Consider the following 20342-nt stretch of genomic DNA (forward strand, 5'->3'; position numbering starts at 1 on the left):
GCAGAGTCTAGAAGTGGACAGAGGTGTCTGGAGGAGGAGACAGGAGTAGCCTGGAGGAGGACAGAGGAGGAGCCTGAAGGAGGAGTCAGAAGAGGAGCCTGGAGGAGGGGACAGAGGATTAGCCTGGAGGAGGATAGAGGGGCCTGGAGGAGGACAGCAGAGTCTGGAAGTGGACAGAGGTGTCTGGAGGAGGAGACAGGAGTAGCCTGGAGGAGGACAGAAGAGGAGAGAGGAGGAGCCAGAAGAGGAGCCTGGAGGAGAGGACAGAGGATTAGCCTGGAGGAGGATAGAGGGGCCTGGAGGAGGACAGCAGAGTCTGGAAGTGGACAGAGGTGTCTGGAGGGGTCTGGCTGTGACCTCCGTTCCATTCAGAACATATATACACTTGGCTGAATATGTGTTTGGTGGGCTGAGGGACATCAGAAAAAACAACTGTTGACTGAATGAGCATATAATGTCTATGACCATCATATATAGAATGGAATAGAATATCTGCAGGGTAGATAATGAGGAGGGCTGATATGGAGAGGCTCTGTATCTTGCACAGAGCAGAGGGCAGATTATTTGCAGTCCCGTCCTCCTCATTCTGGACCTCCATTGGTTGGGGGATCTGTAGCGGTGGCATCTCCCGCACTCTCACCCGCTGTGTTATCCAGCATCTCCTTGTATTGACGCTTAAAGAATCCAAGCTACAAAAGAGAAGACAATAATATCATGAAGAAACTTGACAGTGACAATGAGAACAGAGGGATAAATGATGAGGACTGCCGCAGAATCGATAGGTTGATGTATGAGAGTCGAGACCATTCACAGCCAGAGTTTTCCTCATTGCCCCCAGTAGTAAAGTCACTGGGGGAACCTGAGGGGACAAGGAGGACGGTGGATCATCTGTGATCGGCACCTCACCCCGTTTAGCTGTAGCGCTGCACACAGGGCTCAGCCTGTCCCAGGGGTTTTGCCTAATATCAGTTTCCAGTCGATCTAGGAAACGTTCATATAGGATGAAGTGAGGCTGTAGTGTGAACAGTGTCATAATGACCATGTCTTCTGCAATACTCACCTTGTAGAGGCCGGCAGTGATCAGGGCCAAGAGGGCCAGGCCCCCGAAACTGCTCCCGATGATTACAGGAAGGTAATTATACTCAACGTTTACCTCCAACACTGTCTGAGCCTGTGGGACAAAACAGAGAGGACAATGAGGACAGAGATGAGGAGACATGTAGAAAGAGCCGTCTCGGATAATGAGGAGTGTTGTCCAGATAGGAAAAAATGCTGCTGTGCACCTGGATAACAGCCATGAGTCCCAGAGGTCAAACTACACAAACAAAACCCACACAAACACAGACCTACTACATATGCAGTGACCCAGTGGTTCACTGCTTAAGGGTTAATGGACTTGACTGGCAGTTCTTAGTAATAGTTGCCAGGGGTGGGCTGGCCCCACTCTCCCTTGGCTAGAGGAAAGTTGTTGGCAAGGAGGCCAAGAGAGGGGATGTGTATACTGCTGCTGGTGTGTAAACTAGGCAAGCAGGAGAAAAGAATCCTTTTCAAAGGAGACACCTTCCCTGTGAGTGAAAGCTGCCTCAATATCAACTGTACTAAGAACCAGTCTTTGAGGGAAAGAAACACTGAATTTCTGCAGAAGGTTGAGGACCATAAAGGGACAATGTTTGGACATAGACAGTAAAGGTAGCATATACTTATGGCTTTGGACTTTACCGCATGTGGTGAGGGTTATATTGCTTCTAACTCTCGCCACACTACTGGCCACCCGATATAGGACTTCACACTGCAGTTTGACATTGCAGAGAGATACTGAGAGAAGTTGCACATCTTCGGTCATTTGGGAAGACAGCATATATCTACAGAAAGAGGCTCAGGGAGGACCACCATCCCCTTATATCCAACCTTTGGGAAAAGCCTACTCTATGAAATACTTGAGATCTGTGCCTGCTGCTTGTGTTTGCACTATGACCCTATCATCCATTCAGTAAAAGGGAGACTATAGTCGTACTGTAACCAAGCTGGCCTGGTTATTGGTCACCTGCTCTCCTGCCTTGCACCCTGCTACCCATTCCCACAACATCAAAAGCACCCCAGTCACCACCAGGCAGGAAACTCCAAACTCCAGTGTGTGCCCCGAGTGATAGAAGGGTTGCGCCCCTCCATCTACTGCACTCCTGGAGCAGGGAATAGACACAGTGAGGACTATGACCATCGTTATTTCCACTGCCACCAACCTCATACTCTGCTTTACCCAACATCTCCCCTGTGGGATTGCATGCTGCACATACATACCCACCAAGCATGCAAAGCCCACCACAAACACAAGCCCACCACATATACAGGCCCAGCACATGTAAAGGCCTGCCACATACACAATCGCCACATGCATAACCACCAAGCCCTCCACATACAAAACCGCTGCATACATAAGCACCGCCACATATACACAAGCAACTGACTGGCCCATGTGGAACAAACACAAACTTGACTTTCTGCTCACACACAGGGTCACACAGAACCCAGGAGCGACTGGTACCTGTGCTTTGGTGAAGTTCTGCTCCATGAAATAGACCCGAGTATCATAGTGAATTTCCGCTGAGCTCTGGAGCAGCACTTTCTCCTGATCAGTCTGAAACCAAAATATAATAAGGACATGAGATATTAGTGCACAACGCCAACACGTCATCTCACCCCAGGATGTATACAAGACCTGCGTCTCCCAGTGTCTTCTCACTGGTCCACTGATGGTGAAGGTCACCGATTCCCTATCCTTCAAATTGCTGATGCTACAGTCAGTGCGGAGACATGTCCCGACTGAGCAGTTCTGTGGACAGAGGACACGTGTTGTCAGTACAAGCACTCACTGATTCTGGAGGTGTTGGTCTGACGTGGAGAGTTTTCTGGTGTCCTGTCAATGAATCCTAAGGCTAATGCTCTAGACGTTGTGGTTCTGATGGCAGTGACAGAAATGGCCATTACCAGTGTGTGAGATTTGTCATCACATTTGGGGCTCTTCCTAGGGTGAGAATTTGGAGGTAACCTGCCATGTTTGGGTTGTGGTCTCTCCACCCGCCTCTGATTCTCTTGCATTGTTGAGTGCGGATCAGTTTTCTGTTAGGTTAGGGATAGAGGTAGGAAGAGGTTCCTGTAAATACTATTGCTATAGAAGTGTGGACATGTGGGCAGAGCTGTGGACCTTCTCGCTGACTCAACTGGATCAGTATGTTCTGTGGGACGTGTGCCAAGAGAATGATGGAGGCAGAAGAGGTTTCTTACCAGAACTGGACTCTCTTTCAGGAGCTCCCGATGGTTCTGTGCTCCTCCAGTCTCACTTACTGTTCTACACGTGGTGAGCTGAGGCTAGAAACAAGAGTCATATGGAGGAATCAAATTATCAGAAAATGTCTGCAAAATGAGAAACACCACAGAAGCGCTGTACTCGGTGGTCTCTAGAACTGCCACACGAATGGCTGGAGCGGTGGCATGCATGCTTCAGGAGGCTCCACAGACTACAAGGTCCTTTTCTCCTGACTGGTGGGAGTCCCAGCTGTAGAACCCTCACAAATCTAATAGGTATCCCCTGTGGATAGGGAATAATGTTACTTAACCAGAATGCCCCTTTAACCCGATCCCATAAATGTACAGAGCTTGGTGGATTATCACAGTGGGGGCCAAATGGTGTCTGCACAGCAGGCCCATGAGGATGTCACTAGCATCACTCTGAGCATGCTGTGCCAGTCCCGATCCCCAGGATTCCCATGGCAGAGCACGGGTACACAGCAGCACCGCTTTCCCCTTAGACAAGAACAAACCCTCTGCAGGGACACTGCTCGATGAGCAGTGCTCAGAGACCGTGGACTTTGAGATGCAGGCATTTGTTCTGCACTGGAGCGGCTCACCGCCTGGTTCAGGTCTGGAGGCTGCGTGAATGGCATGGTCTGTAACAGGACTGTTGTAGAAATATTAATAGTTGTAATCAGCTTGCATCAAAGTTTGTGTAAGGAAAAAGGTAAATCCATTCTCCATCAGCCGCAGTTAGAGAAAGACCCAGGTGCTACCATCTTGATTAAATTCTTGCTGAGCACTCCCCCTTCTCCTTGCCCAGTCTCCGTTCTTTATTTACTAACAAAAGGTGTAAAAGGGGCTGGCCCAAGACAAGGATACAGGAAGTGATGACATACAGGAAGTGATAACATACAGGAAGCGATGACATATCAAAGGACAGGGAGGGGCAGTGAATGTGGCTGGACAGACAATGGACACACCCCATCCCTGTATAAGGAAGGATGAGTCATGTCCATTACCCGACCAGCCAGGTGGCCGCCCACCCCCCATCACTGTCAGCATGGACCTCACTCAATACTGCTCCAAAGTGATCAGTATCTAATAAAGATGTTCTCATACTGACAGTTTTACCACTGGTCCCGATTCAGCCAAAGTGCGCTCTGCTAGAGTGCTCTTTGGCTAAATCCGACACAGGGAGACAGATGACAATCTATAAAAACACACACACATCCTAAAGTAAAATGTCCGCATAATAACATTTCCACAACAGGACCCAGTTTGGCCCCCTTATTGCCCCACTGATTTGATACAGTCTACAGGATAAGATGCATCTCCAGGACTAGATGTAGTGTTGAGGGCTGTAATGGTCCTCACAGGAGTGGACTGGGAACTTAAAGTGGCCCTGGAAAAAAATACTAAAAGTATTCTACCACAGAGCCAAATACCACAGTCCATCACAAAATACTGCCAGCAGCACTGTCACGGCAGGGAGTGGGGAAACCCCCCACGTGCGGTGTCAAGAGGGATAAAGGGTAGCTGCTAGGCCAGGACGCCGGGGTCAGGTCACCTCCTATTGCCTCCCTAATCCTTTCCCTAGCTCCTAACCGTATGAGCCAACCCTGATGGTAGCAGGGCTCATACTCCTGAACCTCGGGGCCCTACTAACCCTCAGGAAATCCCTGGACTAGGAGCAGGGTAAAGACGACCTGTTCCTCCACAACACAGAGAAACAGGAGTCTCTATCTGAGGCCAGGCTGCAAGGAGAGGGGAACACATACAGCATATGGAGATGGCAGGTAAGCAAAACCAGAAACACACTTACCTGCCACCGACACACTGACTGGAATCCGTGTACAAGTGCTGGTGTCCACACCAATCATTAAGGATACAGCACACACCACAAATCACACAGGAACCCAGGACACCCATAGCTGCGATAACATGAGTGTAACGGGGTGCCGAAGGCGCACTCGGTCTCCCATCAGCCGCAGACCTGCTGCTTAGCTTTGGGAGCGAAGATCTGTGTTTGACCTCGTTCCCAGGGCGGCTTTGCCCCTGGGAGACTCCCTGCTCCTAGGTCTGCCTTAAGCGCCGAGCTGATCACTCTGTGCTCGACTGGTCGGTCTGTCAGTCATGTGACGCTGGCCACGTCACATGACCCTCAGACCCCACTATAAATACAGGCAGCCTGCTGGCCACAGGTTGCCTGTTAATTCTAGGTTCCTGGCATTTTGTTGGACTACTGAATACTCACCTGACCCTGTTCCCTGACGATCCTTTGCCTGCTCCTCCTGTACTGCGCATCCCTCCTGGTATTGTGACCCCGGCTTCCACCTGACTATTCTTTGCAGACTCCTGTTGTACTTCGTTTCTATCCTGGTATTTGACCTCGGCTTTTCCTGACTATTCTCTGCTCATTCCTTAGTACTGCGTAGCTCTCACGTTCCGTTATTTGTCTTGTCTGTCTTCCCAGCACGTATCCTAAGTTAGGGACTGCCGTCTAGTTGTCCCCTGTGTGAGACAGTGACAGGTCTCACTCAGGTTAGAGGCAAGGAAGGGGTGGATAGTTCGGTCCACACCCCTGTTCCACCACAGGTGAGAGAAGCTGGAGGTAATCAGCCTGGCACAAAGCACCTCCCAGAGTGTCAGAAAGGGGGGAGTGTGGTACCTGTGGACAGAGGCCTGGAGGCTCTGTCTGTGTGGTCTCAGCTGGGCAAGGCTGAGGGACCACAAGGCTGTGAGATAGCCTGGAGTTGGGGGACGCAGCGACGCCTGGGAGGGTCGCAGGGCCATAGTCAGGCAGACTACTGAGCCCCAATCCCCCACAAGAAATACTGAACTGGAGACAGTGGGCGTACTGTGCTCTGTACAGCCAGGAGGCTGTGGGACTTTGGCTCAGAAAGCCGCACGTGTTCACAGGGTGTGAACAGGGACTTAGGTGAGTCAGGCATCTATTTGTTTAGTTAGAGCCTGGACGGGCGAGTGTTTATTATTTTGTATTATTGTTTATGTTTATGCGGATGTGCCGCAATAAAGCACAGTGTTTGGATCTTAAACTTGGTGTCCTGAAGATATCTGTGCGAATGACCCCCAAATAAGAGGCGATCCCTTACAATTGGTGTTGGATGCGGGCAGTTGTCCATGAGAGAAGGGCAACGGTCGGTTGCTAGGGGCAACGCTGAGACTGCAGGTGCTGCTAAAAGCTGTTTTTTGCCGTGTGTGGCGTTAAAGGAACGGAAGCTTTTGTTTTTTGTCCAGTGGAGCAGGTGCTGCTCATAAGAGTGTGAACTATTTTGCTGTGGTGCAAGTAAAACTGCAGTGAATTAAAGGGCCAGTAGCCCAGCAAAAGTGGACTTGTGGCTGAAAGCTTTTCCTGCTACCATGGGTCTCGGGGAAGAGTACGTCCGGCAGCGCTGGCGCATACAGCAGGCAGAAGACATGGCCATAGCAATTGGCTACACTAAAAATGAATTGGCGAAATTTGATGCAGAGCGAGAGGCTTTGGAGGCGCAGTTGCAGCTGGCCTTGAGAAATGGGTTCTCAACACTGTATGGACCCTGTACAGAAAGATCCTGCGAGTTGGTGATTGGGGGAATCCCGCTGGGGGTCACTCTAGATGCCCGCCAGCAGGTGTCTCGCGTCAGGCCTGAAGTGCTGGACTTTCTAGGGAGAGGGCCAGAGACAGATGTCACCGTGTCTCTGACCTTTATAACAGACTATGGCCCTGTGCAATGGGAGCTCTTAAAATGTGAGACCCTGGAAGTGGAGTTTGTGCTTGGCAAAGACTTCCCATTATTTTGGCAGCTGTGGAGCGGAGAAAATGCTACAAATTGTGTACCTGGAGAGTCCGATGAACAGCAAAGATATGCCGTTGCCAAGGGCAACCGTCGGGAAGACAAAGAGGTGGAGAGCGGTGCGGTTCTCAGGAGTGCGTATCTTCCCTGCGACTGTGTCCTGAGTCCTAGTGAGGAAGTGCGGAGGTGCGGTAAAGCTGTTGCTAGGAGCAACCACAACCTTGATGAGTCCACGGGAGAGAATGTCACTGCTTTACCAGACTGGTTGATTACAAAGGGTAAGACTGTTCCTGTTATTAACTATGTGGCAGAGCCAGTGACAGTGAGCCGGAGGCAGGGGATACGTGGCAGAGCCAGTGACAGTGAGCCGGCGGCAGGGGATACGTGGCAGAGCCAGTGACAGTGAGCCGGCGGCGGGGGATACGTGGCAGAGCCAGTGACAGTGAGCTGGCGGCGGGGGATACGTGGCAGAGCCAGTGACAGTGAGCCGGCGGCGGGGGATACGTGGCAGAGCCAGTGACAGTGAGCCGGAGGCAGGGGATACGTGGCAGAGCCAGTGACAGTGAGCCGGCGGCGGGGGATACGTGGCAGAGCCAGTGACAGTGAGCCGGCGGCGGGGGATACGTGGCAGAGCCAGTGACAGTGAGCCGGCGGCGGGGGATACGTGGCAGAGCCAGTGACAGTGAGCCGGCGGCGGGGGATACGTGGCAGAGCCAGTGACAGTGAGCCGGCGGCGGGGGATACGTGGCAGAGCCAGTGACAGTGAGCCGGCGGCGGGGGATACGCGGCAGAGCCAGTGACAGTGAGCCGGCGGTGGGGGATACGCGGCAGAGCCAGTGACAGTGAGCCGGCGGCGGGGGATACGTGGCAGAGCCAGTGACAGTGAGCCGGCGGCGGGGGATACGTGGCAGAGCCAGTGACAGTGAGCCGGCGGCGGGGGATACGTGGCAGAGCCAGTGACAGTGAGCCGGCGGCGGGGGATACGTGGCAGAGCCAGTGACAGTGAGCCGGTGGCAGGGGATATGTGGCAGAGCCAGTGACAGTGAGCCGGCGGGGGGGGATACGCGGCAGAGCCAGTGACAGTGAGCCGGCGGCAGGGGATACGTGGCAGAGCCAGTGACAGTGAGCCGGCGGCAGGGGATACGTGGCAGAGCCAGTGACAGTGAGCCGGCGGCAGGGGATACCTGCTGGGCCAGTGACAGTGAGCCGGCGGCAGGGGATACGTGGCAGAGCCAGTGACAGTGAGCTAGCGGCAGGGGATACGTGGCAGAGCCAGTGACAGTGAGCCGGTGGCAGGGGATATGTGGCAGAGCCAGTGACAGTGAGCCGGCGGCAGGGGATACGTGGCAGAGCCAGTGACAGTGAGCCGGCGGCGGGGGATATCTGCTGGGCCGGTAGGTAATAAGTCACACAGAGAAAAAACTGTGTCTGGACAGGCGGATAAGCCGGCTGTGATCGCTCCCTCGCAGGAACCTGCAGGGGAGAAGGGTTCTGTGTTACCTCAGTTGCCCATGACCAAAGCTAGTTTTGGGATGACAAGGATCCGGGATCCCAGGCTAGCCCGGGTAAGAGGCAGCACAATATTGAAACCAGAGACTGATAAAATAATAAAGGTGCTGGACAGTCGTGCGGAGAAGGACTATCCGCTGATTTTCACTGAGCGCGAGACTCCAATGAGAACAGAGACTGATAAACTTGATGTTACAGATACGCTCATGCATGAGGGGGTGTTGGGCCGTGATATCGGTTTATTGCTGTGGGGTAAGGTAGACACTTCTGCAGATGGTGACGAAACTCCTGCAGAACCTGTACCTGTCCCTTTAAGTGAGGATCTAAGGGAGCTGCACTTTGACCTGCATGGGGAAAGAATATTGACCATTGGAAACAATGGTGCTGGTCAAGTGCAAGGTGATGGTGACAAAAATGCGGAAATGCATAAGGAAAATATGATGTCATATGAAATATGTGGTGACAGTGATATAACTTTTCCGTTGCAGGTTGTGGTCAGAGGAGAAGCGCCCCCTGGTGGTAAAAATGTAAATGATGATGAAACTTTATTTTCTGCATCTGCTATGTTTCATGAAGCGCGATATGACGTAATCAAAAGGTTTGAAGACATGCATATAAGTAGTGTGGAGCAAAGCCCAGCTCCAGCTCAGTGTTTGAAGGTGCAGGAAAATAGGATGGGGTTAGAGGGTGCACCGCACGTACCAGAGGTGGAAATGCAGTCTCCACAATGTTGGTCGGTTACTAAGGAAGTGTCCCAGGTGGGGATTAGCTCATCGGTGCCCCTAGAGGTCAGAATTAATAATGACACGAGCGGTATAGGTGACGTATGTGCTGTGACCGACTCAGAGAGTGAAGCTACCATGTCAAGGTCCTGCGAAACAAAGGTGGTTACTAGTAGCGACCAGACAGTTATATCTGACGAGATGAGAATTAAGGCGGGTGACATCAGCCTAGGTTCTGAAGCCCATATCCAGACAGTTGTAGGTGACCTGACACGACGGTACAGCTGCAAACAGGAGGATGATCTCTCTCTCTCCTCACGCTCCCTAGAAACGTTAGAGACGGGACTAGCTGTCTTCACAGAGCAACTGAAGAAAATTTCAGAAAGGGCAAAGAAAGAGAATGGCGATACTCCTACATCTGCTGCAGCAGAGCCGAGCAAGGAGCAGCTGGAACCGGAGGCCAAAAAGCGGGGCACTTCCCACAAGCTTGTGCAAAAAGCTGAAAAGAAACTGCTGAAAAACATGGAGTTGGTGGTTCAGCGCCTGGAGAAACAGGGTGTGACTTACAAAAAGGTGGAGAAAACAAAGAACAAACTTCAGCGAGGATTGGATGATCTGATGGTGGACCTGGACCACCAGAAGCAAGTTATGTCTAATCCAGCAAAGAAACAGGAGAAGTGGGACTGGCTCCTAGCTGAAGAGAAATGCGTCTCTGCTCGATATGGTGAAAAAAGTGACCAAACAGAGACTGATGCTTGGGAAAAGGAGACCAAGGCCCTCTCCTTGGCTAAAGCCCTGGAAGAAGCGCTTGAGGAGCATGCTGAATTGGAGAGGCTGAACAAGCAACTCAGAGCAGAGACTGAAAATCTCATGAGCTTAAAAGATGAGTTGGAGAAATCTAAGTGTGCTCTTGAGCAGCAGGTAGAAGGTGAGAAACCTGAAGAGGAGAGTTCTCTGGAAGACGTCAAGAAGCCAGAGCCGGTTAAAAATGGGACTGGAGAGGGTGGCACTGTGGTGCTGGCTGTGGCAGAGAAGATGGAAGATGCTTCTGCTAAACCAGTTGATGGGGCTGATGTGGATGCCGAAGACCACAGACCCGTGGTAGCGTGTAGCCTAGGCCTGGAAGATGTCCCCTCTGCATACAAGGCCTTCCAAATAGCCAGCAGGCTGCTGGGGAAGAAGTACAAGGAGGTGAACGATCAGTTTTCGGATCTGGGCTATTACAATGGCCTGTATCTCCTGACTCCTCCACAAAATGAGAACAGGGTCCTGGGTGAGCCTTTGGAGAAAATAAAAGAAGACGAGGAGTCTGCTGAAGACCCTGGTGCCTCCTGCCTCAATGAGAAAGAGGGGGAGGGGTTAACAGGGCAAGTGTATGGTGCCATGTCCGAGAAGGAGGAGAAGGCGGTCAAAGAGACTGGAGACTTCAAGAAGACAAAGACTGAAAAAGTTAAGGCCGATATGTTGGTTGACATGAAGTCCCCAGGTTCTACAGAGGCCAAAGTTAAGCCAAAGGGAGCCGCGGCCGAAGTGGAAAAAGCCGCTAAAGAAGCAGAGGTTTCTAAAACTGCCATAGTAGCTGGGGTAACTACTGTTGGAAAGAAGGAAGAAGTGACCCAGATGCACTTAAAAGAAGCGAGTAGGGGCAAGCATGCTCTGCTGAAGGAGCCCTGCAAAGCAAAGGAGAAAGTCTCGGGATATGACCATGACTGGGAACAGTTCAGGCAAGAGCTGCAGCAGTCCCAGAAAGGACGTGAGGCGCATGTACAGGAGCCAGAGGATCTAAAAAGAGAGAGAGATCAAAATATACGTCAGCGCATCATCACTCGGGAAAGAGTAAGGCCTCTTTCACACGGGCGTCATTTTTTTGGCCCGGCTAAGAGCCGGGTGCGTTGCGGGAAAATGCGCGATTTTTTCTGCGCAAGTGCAAAACATTGTCATGCGTTGCACTCGCGTGAGAAAAATCGCGCATGTTTGGTACCCAAACCCGAACTTCTTCATAGAAGTTCGGGCTTGGGATTGATGTTCTGAAGATTGTATTATTTTCCCTTATAACATGGTTATAAGGGAAAATAATAGCATTCTGAATACAGAATGCATAGTAAACCAGCGCTAGAGGGGTTAAAATAAAATAAAAAATAATTTAACTCACCTTAGTCCACTTGTTCGCGAAGCCGGCATCTCCTTGTGTCTCCGCTGCTGATGAACAGGACCTGGGATGAGCTGCTCCATTAAATACCGGTTAAGGACCTTCGATGACGTCACTCCGGTCATCACATGGTACGTCACATGATCTTTTACCATGGTGATTCACCATGGTAAAAGATCATGTGATGACCGGAGTGACGTCATCGAAGGTCCTTAACCGGTATTTAATGGAGCAGCTCATCCCAGGTCCTGTTCATCAGCAGCGGAGACACAAGGAGATGCCGGCTTCGCGAACAAGTGGACTAAGGTGAGTTAAATTATTTTTTATTTTATTTTAACCCCTCTAGCGCTGGTTTACTATGCATTCTGTATTCAGAATGCTATTATTTTCCCTTATAACCATGTTATAAGGGAAAATAATAATGATCGGGTCTCCATCCCGATGGTCTCCTAGCAACCATGCGTGCAAATCGCATGGCATCCGTACTTGCTTGCGGATGCCATCCGATTTTCACACACCCCATTCACTTCTATGGGGCCTGCGTCACGTCAAAATCGGACATTATAGAGCATGCTGCGATTTGCACTGAACGTACAAGTGATGCGTTAAAAACAACGCTCATGTGCACAGCCCCATAGAAATGAATGGGTCAGGATTCAGTGCGGGTGCCATACGTTCGCCGCACGGATCGCACCCGCACGGAAAAGTCGCCCGTGTGAAAGGGGCCTAAGAAAAGAGTATCTGGTCATGAGATGGGCACATGAGGCCTTTAGGCATTTTCGGTTAGGCAAGATGTTGGTTTTGGTGATAAACCAAGCTCTGATGGCGTGGGTCTGGCAGAACAAAGGGAAGGTACGTGTCACCGAGGTTCCTGGCCTCGGTGAAATAAGAACCGGTAATTTTCTGTGTCAGCGGCAGCTAGTGCTCGCTGACACTGGGTTACTTAGTGTGGCTGTAAAGCCAATCTGGGCCGGTTCTTATTGGGAGCAGCCAAAGAGCAGGGTGGGTGGCTGTTCCCCACATCCAGGCCAGGTGGATGCCCTCTCACCAGCCTCCCGTGGTTATGCAGGTGTTCACCCTCACGGGCTTGAACAAAGGGGGGGGGATATGTGAGACAGTGACAGGTCTCACTCAGGTTAGAGGCAAGGAAGGGGTGGATAGTTCGGTCCACACCCGTGTTCCACCACAGGTGAGAGAAGCTGGAGGTAATCAGCCTAGCACAAAGCACCTCCCAGAGTGTCAGAAAGGGGGGAGTGTGGTACCTGTGGACAGAGGCCTGGAGGCTCTGTCTGTGTGGTCTCAGCTGGGCAAGGCTGAGGGACCACAAGGCTGTGAGATAGCCTGGAGTTGGGGGACACAGCGACGCCTGGGAGGGTCGCAGGGCCATAGTCAGGCAGACTACTGAGCCCCAATCTCCCACAAGAACTACTGAACTGGAGACAGGGGGCGTACTGTGCTCTGTACAGCCAGGAGGCTGTGGGACATTGGCTGACAAAGCCGCACGAGTTCACAGGGTGTGAACTGGGACTTAGGTGAGTCAGGCATCTATTTGTTTAGTTAGAGCCTAGCCGGGCAAGTGTTTGTTATTTTGTATTATTGTTTATGTTTAAGCGGATGTGCCGCAATAAAGCACAGTGTTTGGATCTTAAACTTGGTGTCCTGAAGATATCTGTGCGAATGACCCCCAAATAAGAGGCGATCCCTTACACCTGTCATTAGGACTTGCGAGGCAAGTAGGCAGGGCCAGGGGTGAGGGTGGAGCGCAGTGGTCACTATCCTCCCCCCTGTGTGTAGTGTACGTGACCATCACAATGAGACAGGGGAATGACTAGTAAACATGCTGGACACCAAACACCACCAGACATATAACACCAAACTAGACATACCAACACCCTGAACATCACCCACTCCATAAAAATAAGGACAGGAAGGGAAGGAAATACCGGGATAACATTGATGACCACAAGGGTGGCCTTCACTGGACAGATGGAACATCCATACAAGGAGCTTAACTCCAGCACACACCAAGGCTGGAGTACCACTGACTCCTGACCTAAAGCCACAGGTATAAGAAGCACAAGTGACCACACCCAGCAAGGTAGGTAACCCTTACACACCAGACAGAGGGAGGCTACAACTTAAAGGGGAATTGCACACACAAGCATACTAAACCACACGTTACCACTGGCAACAGCATGCGTGGCAACCATGTCACGGCAATCACCCAGAAGGCCGAGACACTGCCACTGCATGCTCTCACAGAAACACGTTGCCGAGGGCAACCGCATGTGTGGCAACAGTGTCACAGCGTACACCATAGGCCTTGACAAGCACAAAATACATCCCCCAAAACTTCCACTGGCTGGCTGTGAGGAGGGCTCAGGCGGCCCCCGGGGCATCAGCCCACTGGGAAATTTCCCTGTAAGGTCTATGGCCAATCCGCCCCTGGTCCTCGGGATCAGATTACTTCATAACTAGATGGCTGGATTTGGTCCTCAGAACTAGATGCCTTCAGGACTAGATGTAGTGTTGAGGATTAGGTTTAGCCCTGAGGACTAGATGAAGTGTTGGTGGCTGGATTTGGTCCTCAAAACTAGATGCCTTCAGGACTAGATGTAGTGTTTAGGGCTGGATTTAGTCCTCAGGACTAGATATAGTCTACTATCTGTAGTGGGAGCTGCTTGTGGGAGGCCTGGAAATATCTGTATATAATGCATGACTCTGGGTTAGGGTTACACAAGACCACAGCTATGACATAGAATTAAAGCTACCTCTGAGCTGTTGATGTTTGGTGTCTCCCAGATGATACTTTCCCCCAAACGGACAGGAATCAGAAAGGTGACCGAGAGAGACAACTGGTGTAATCCTTGATTTGTCACCTGCAGAAGAGAGGAATATCAGAATTTTATAAAGGTAAAGGACAATTGTGGATTATTTTCTGGTGTGTTCAGAGCACTGGGAGACATGGGCTTCTGCCCCATTACTACCCAATATCTCTATGAGATGGAGACCACACATTGCATGAATGTTCTCACCCTGTAAACATGTTTAATGCTGGGCTCCGGGGACGTATAGTTCTCATATTTGGTAGATTCTTCAAGGCTGAAATACATACAAAAGTAAGAGCAGGGGACAAGCAATAACCAGAGGTGGTCTCGTTGACCATCTGCTCTCTTCACCATGCTCATGGACTATGCACAGAATGAAGAGGATGCCCACCCACAATGTAAAGTAGCAGAAGAGCAGATCACATCTCAGTAGGAGTATTACAGTAATGATGGTAGTCAGCGGGTTACCCTGTCCAAAAGTGGCAACCACTATGAGATCCTGGATGGACTTCATCTGGGCAGGATGGTTTGTGAGCTCCCTCTGAGCTGGTATTGGACACCACACACACTTCTGAGGCCTTCACTAACCTGGTGATGGTTACATAGATGGAGTACAGCACTTTGATGGCAGATGAGGACTTCATTAGTTCATTGGGAACGCTCCCATTGTCACTGTAGAGACACATGAAGAACTGATCAAAGCCGGGGAACATCAGCATCGGTGGACTGTGCACTGCACAAGGTTGGTGTGTTACCTGGTGACATTGGCAGTCATATTTAACGAGTCTCCAAGATCTGCTTTCTGTGCGACATGAAAACTGACCAAGAAGATGGCCTGAAAGAGACACAGAAGAGTGAATGACTCTGAGTTTAGTAGATTCAATGCATAGATCTACAAGGACTGCAGCTGGCCATAGGCAGCAGATTTCTGGGATACTACTGGTCAATTATATTACATGACGTCCTGCCAATAGATATCTTCTAAGAAATGGATCATACAGGCCCATTCATGCAGCTGTGGTTCAGAACTGACCAAGTGTGGGCTCTGCCTCTTTCATGGGTCTGGTCAGCACTTTTCCTGGGATTCATGTATGGAAGCGTCTCCTGACTTCACTGCCTGATGACAGTCTGATATTGCTTTGGGTGTCAGTGACAGGCCACATGTGGGGACACAAGTAAACCTCAAAGTCTACAAGCAGCAGAAGGTGGTGTCAGCAAGCAGGTGCAGATAAACAGCAAGGAGCATCAGCTGCCACCTCAGTGTATGATATGATGCCCTGAAGAGTTGTCCTCACACCAGACGAGCAGCTGTCTCTTACCGTAGTGTTGGGTCTGAGCAGAGGTCTGTTCACTCCGCAGGTCACCACTCTCTGGTCCTCCTCACTTGCACATGTGACGGTGATCTGCTTGTTGCTCTACAAAGAAGGACAAATAAAGCAATAATTAGACAAGTGCAGCGCAGGAAGACACAGGAAGAAGAAAGAGACATACCTGTAAAAGAGACACTCTGCGATAGGACAGGTCTGGGGGGAAGGGAATGAGGACACGGGAATTGTACGACTCGTCCCCACTATTTGTCACTGATACTGTTAGATTAACCTCGAGAGACAAACCAACCACCAGCTGTTGGAGGCTGCAAGAGAGATGGGAGACCGTCACCATGTGTGTTCAACAATCACAGCCACGAGGAGAGCGCGTCTTACCCACTGAAGGAGAGGTTTATCCTCAGGTCGTCCTCACACACCCCGTCAGCACCACAGTTCTTCTCAAACAGAATCTACAAAACAGATGTCATGGTTGAAGAGAGAATCCAGCCTGACCTCCAGCCAGGCCCTCCACCACTGATGACTGGACCTGGCGCTGCCTACTTACCTCTCCTGACTGGTTGGTTCGTGAGTCCTCGCTAAGAATAGGAATCCCACTCAAAGAGAAGTTGAGACTGACACGGAGAGGCGTTAGAGAGTCCTCCACACAATTCTGAGGGTTCAAAGAGACGTGAGGAAAAAGGGAAGAACTGTATGAGAAGAATATAATCCTAACCTACATCTTCTCACTGCTCATACCGTACAGTGCTCCCACACATCACTGCTCATCCCGTACAGTGCTCCCACACATCACTGCTCTGTGGCGAAACCAACCTCGCCACTGTGTTTTGGAGGGGGCTGTTTGCCAGCCTCCTGCCCTGGGATTATGGTCCCTTAAGTTATTGGGTCTTAAGGCACTTGGGACGGAGCCCTCTGTCCCTGGATTGCATCCTCTGCCTTACTTGCTTGGATGAAGCACATGGTGAGAACAATAGATAGCGGCCATTGTAACTCACAGACACTGTTCTGACTTTTCCACACGGGGCTATCTTGCCTGTATTTGGTGCACAGAGACATCATTCAGTAGTGTGAAACTACCAAACAGGGGACACATTTATTAGTGACTATTTTCTGTATAACTTGTATATTTTCAGTGTAACTGTATCTTCCAAACTACTGAACGGATGTGGGTGAATTTTGGACATGTGGTTCACCCAGATCCCCCGGTTCCGAGGATATATTGGTTATGGGGTTATTGCATGTTTTGGGGTTCCTGTGATATGTTTTATAAAACTGTATTTCTCTGCCTTTGATAATTATATTCACCCTTGTGTTCAATGGTCATCACCGGCAGAGGGGAGGATTTTGTGTGGGTGTGTTTCTATTGTCCCATTGTGTGTTTAAATGGTGATGTCTGTTCTGTTGTCTCCACATGTGTATTGGCGACTTCCCTTTGTCCTGAGACATAATTGGATTGCCCTCAGTTGTCTCCGGGACAGAGAGGAGGAAACCATGATGCATTGTGGGGATGTGTTGTATCTGTCCTGTATTTGCAACAACTGTAATAAAAACCAGGCTGGGTGTGCCAGCACGTCAGACCACTGCTGACCCTCAACACGGAGCCTTGTCTCGTTATTGGGGGGATTCCCTGTATGCTGTTAGAGACTGATTGCCAGGAGTGTAAGCTGACTGTACGCTTTTCCTGTTCGTCTGCTAGCAGCTATTTGCGAGGTTCCAGTTTGGAGTGTTATTTTGTATCCAGTTAGGTAGTTTGGTGTTCTGCAGTAGCTGTGCCTGTCTCTCAGAAAGGGTAATATCGCCTAAACGGATTTTAACCCCTTGTCTGCTGAAACGGTCCGTTACATGCTCATACCGTACAGTGCTCCCACACATCACTGTTCATACCGTACAGTGCTCCACACATCACTGCTCATACCGTACAGTGCTCCCACACATCACTGCTCATACCATACAGTGCTCCCACACATCACTGCTCATACCGTACAGTGCTCCCACACATCACTGCTCATACCGTACAGTGCTCCCACACATCACTGCTCATACCATACAGTGCTCCCACACATCACTGCTCATACCGTACAGTGCTCCCACACATCACTGCTCATACCGTACAGTGCTCCAACACATCACTGCTCATACCGTACAGTGCTCCCACACACCACCGCTCATACCGTACAGTGCTCCCACACACCACCGCTCATACCGTACAGTGCTCCCACACATCACCGCTCATACCGTACAGTGCTCCCACACATCACTGCTCATACCGTACAGTGCTCCCACACACCACCGCTCATACCGTACAGTGCTCCCACACACCACCGCTCATACCGTACAGTGCTCCCATACGTTGCTCTCATACCGTACAGTGCTCCCATACGTTGCTCTCATACTGTACAGTGCTCCCATACGTTGCTCTCTTACTCTGCTCTCATACATCAATAGCAAATGGCAGTGATGCATTATGGGATATAACCATGAACTCTGTTCCCCATCACTCCTGCTCTCCTTGGTCCTCTGGAGGTCTTTTGGGTTGCACTTGTTTTTTCCTTTGCATTGCCCTAGATATTTGGAGACTATCATCTGAACTACCACAGCCTCTGTAGGACACTTTCACAAATGACTTGGGTTTGCTGTAATTGTGGTGTTTTGGGTTGAGCTTTGGGCCAAGCAATGCCCTCTGAAGGTCAGTATGAAAGCATGGGGTGATGGCCTGGAGTGCAGTGGATACTAACGGGAAGAGTGATCCTGTAACTGGCGCATTCTTCACTTGTGATGAGCTCCTGAGATGAGGTCATCACACGGATGTTATTTTGTGGGGTTCCAGAGAAGACAGCACGGCTCTGTGTACGCCCCGCATCCAGCACAAGGGTGTAGTGCACTGAAGCTGTGGTTTCACCTAAAATAAAAATACAATCAGTTCAGGGACTCGGCCTGGTGAAGGAATGAGAAGAACACCGAGGGTCTACCTGACGGGATATGTGCATGGCCCCTTAATGGCGTCATACACTCCACATTCAGGTCATGACTTCAGTGAGGACTATGGACCAATTTACATGGTCCAACACACAGGGCAAACATCAGGAACAAGCAGTCTGCTCTCCATCACTGCCCTCTTGCTGCATTCACAGGCAGAAGTAATCCCTCTGAAAGGGGATGAATGATCACTGCTGTGACTGCTGCCCCATATGTATTCATGGCTTGTCCCTGTTCACACAGTGCAATGTGTGTTCAACAGAATGCTGATTATATTGGCTGCATGAGAAAATCAACTGAGGACATAACCCAAAACCCCCATTCAACTTCTCCACTTATGGACCTCATTGGGCCCATTATATTGTCAGAGTGAGCCCAGTGCAGAATCTTATGTTAGAACTGTCCGATCCTTCCATAGTGGAGGATCCTCTGGACTCCTCTGAACCTGACCTCATTACATTCCTGCCTCCATAGTGGAGGATCCTCTGGACTCCTCTGACCCTGACCTCATTACATTCCTGCCTCCATAGTGGAGGATCCTCTGGACTCCTCTGACCCTGACCTCATTACATTCCTACCTCCATAGTGGAGGATCCTCTGGACTCCTCTGACCCTGACCTCATTACATCCCCACTTCCATAGTGGAGGATCCTCTGGACTCCTCTATACCTGACCTCATTACATTCCTGCCTCCATAGTGGAGGATCCTCTGGACTCCTCTGACCCTGACCTCATTACATCCCCACTTCCATAGTGGAGAATCCTCTGGACTCCTCTGACCCTGACCTCATTACATTCCTGCCTCCATAGTGGAGGATCCTCTGGACTCCTCTGACCCTGACCTCATTACATCCCCACTTCCATAGTGGAGAATCCTCTGGACTCCTCTGACCCTGACCTCATTACATTCCTGCCTCCATAGTGGAGAATCCTCTGGACTCCTCTGACCCTGACCTCATTACATTCCCACTTCCATAGTGGAGGATCCTCTGGACTCGTCTGACCCTGACCTCATTTCATTCCCACTTCCATAGTGGAGGATCCTCTGGACTCGTCTGACCCTGACCTCATTTCATTCCCACTTCCATAGTGGAGGATCCTCTGGACTCGTCTGACCCTGACCTCATTTCATTCCCAATGCCCTAACTCTTATTGGTGAGAACTTTCCTTCACATCTGGTGGATACTTACTGCCCATGAGCTATAACTGACTTGCTGAATGGCCCCTATGTTGAGCCGTTGCTGGTTTCCATCTCCTACATAGTCTTGGACCTCACACTGGTGTGCATGGCATTTGCATGGGCTGCCCATCCCCCCATGGTGCCTGCCTTACCTGTCACTCCACGGCTCTTCACTTTCTTGTTGAAACACACACGAATTTCTGTAGTCTGCGGTATTTTATCTGGACATTCATATGAGGAAAGTGGAAACTCGCGGCGGCTGAAGCTCATGACCACTGAGACCTGGAGCACTGGCCGAGATCTGAGCAGGAGAAACATTGCCAACAAGGAACACACAACATGAGCTTCAGAGGACAATTCCTTCAGAAAGCAATAAACCCCTCATTGATACCAGTCGTGGAGTCGTCCTCTTCTGCCTAGTGGTTAAAGCTTCCATTAACCAGTTATGTATTTCTGGTAAATTTGGGGGCCACCTATTATGGCTGCCACAGGAGATGTCACCCTAGTCTGCCCCACGTCTGCTCACGAACATCTGCAGTAATGCACACCAGTACAATAACAATATCTC

The 20342-nt window shown here is 50.5% G+C and overlaps 1 protein-coding gene across 1 annotated transcript; it reads right to left on the bottom strand.

Moving 5' to 3' along the window:
* Positions 1-435: 435 nt before the first annotated feature.
* LOC122922821 (integrin alpha-M-like) lies at positions 436-20103 on the bottom strand. Its single transcript, XM_044273571.1, has 15 exons — positions 19927-20103; positions 18354-18517; positions 16166-16270; positions 15997-16070; positions 15785-15926; positions 15613-15708; positions 15049-15128; positions 14882-14965; positions 14501-14567; positions 14237-14344; positions 3283-3366; positions 2717-2830; positions 2543-2635; positions 1061-1171; positions 436-689 (listed from the first exon to the last, which is right to left on the bottom strand). The coding sequence occupies exons 1-15, from the start codon at positions 20090-20092 to the stop codon at positions 582-584; spliced, it is 1596 nt and encodes a 531-aa protein (XP_044129506.1). The 5' UTR covers positions 20093-20103; the 3' UTR covers positions 436-581.
* Positions 20104-20342: the final 239 nt, after the last annotated feature.

Source organism: Bufo gargarizans, unplaced genomic scaffold (genome assembly GCF_014858855.1).
Source record: "Bufo gargarizans isolate SCDJY-AF-19 unplaced genomic scaffold, ASM1485885v1 fragScaff_scaffold_767_pilon, whole genome shotgun sequence".
NCBI lineage: Eukaryota > Metazoa > Chordata > Amphibia > Anura > Bufonidae > Bufo > Bufo gargarizans.

Coding starts and splice junctions, on each gene's coding strand:
- LOC122922821 (XM_044273571.1), bottom strand. CDS start 20,092: ATGTTTCTCCTGCTCAGATCTCGGCCAGTGCTCCAGGTCTCAGTGGTC. Junction 3,367..14,236: donor CAAACATCAACAGCTCAGAG/GTAGCTTTAATT, acceptor TCTTGTTTCTAG/CCTCAGCTCACCACGTGTAG. Junction 690..1,060: donor TCACTGCCGGCCTCTACAAG/GTGAGTATTGCA, acceptor TCTCTTTTGTAG/CTTGGATTCTTTAAGCGTCA.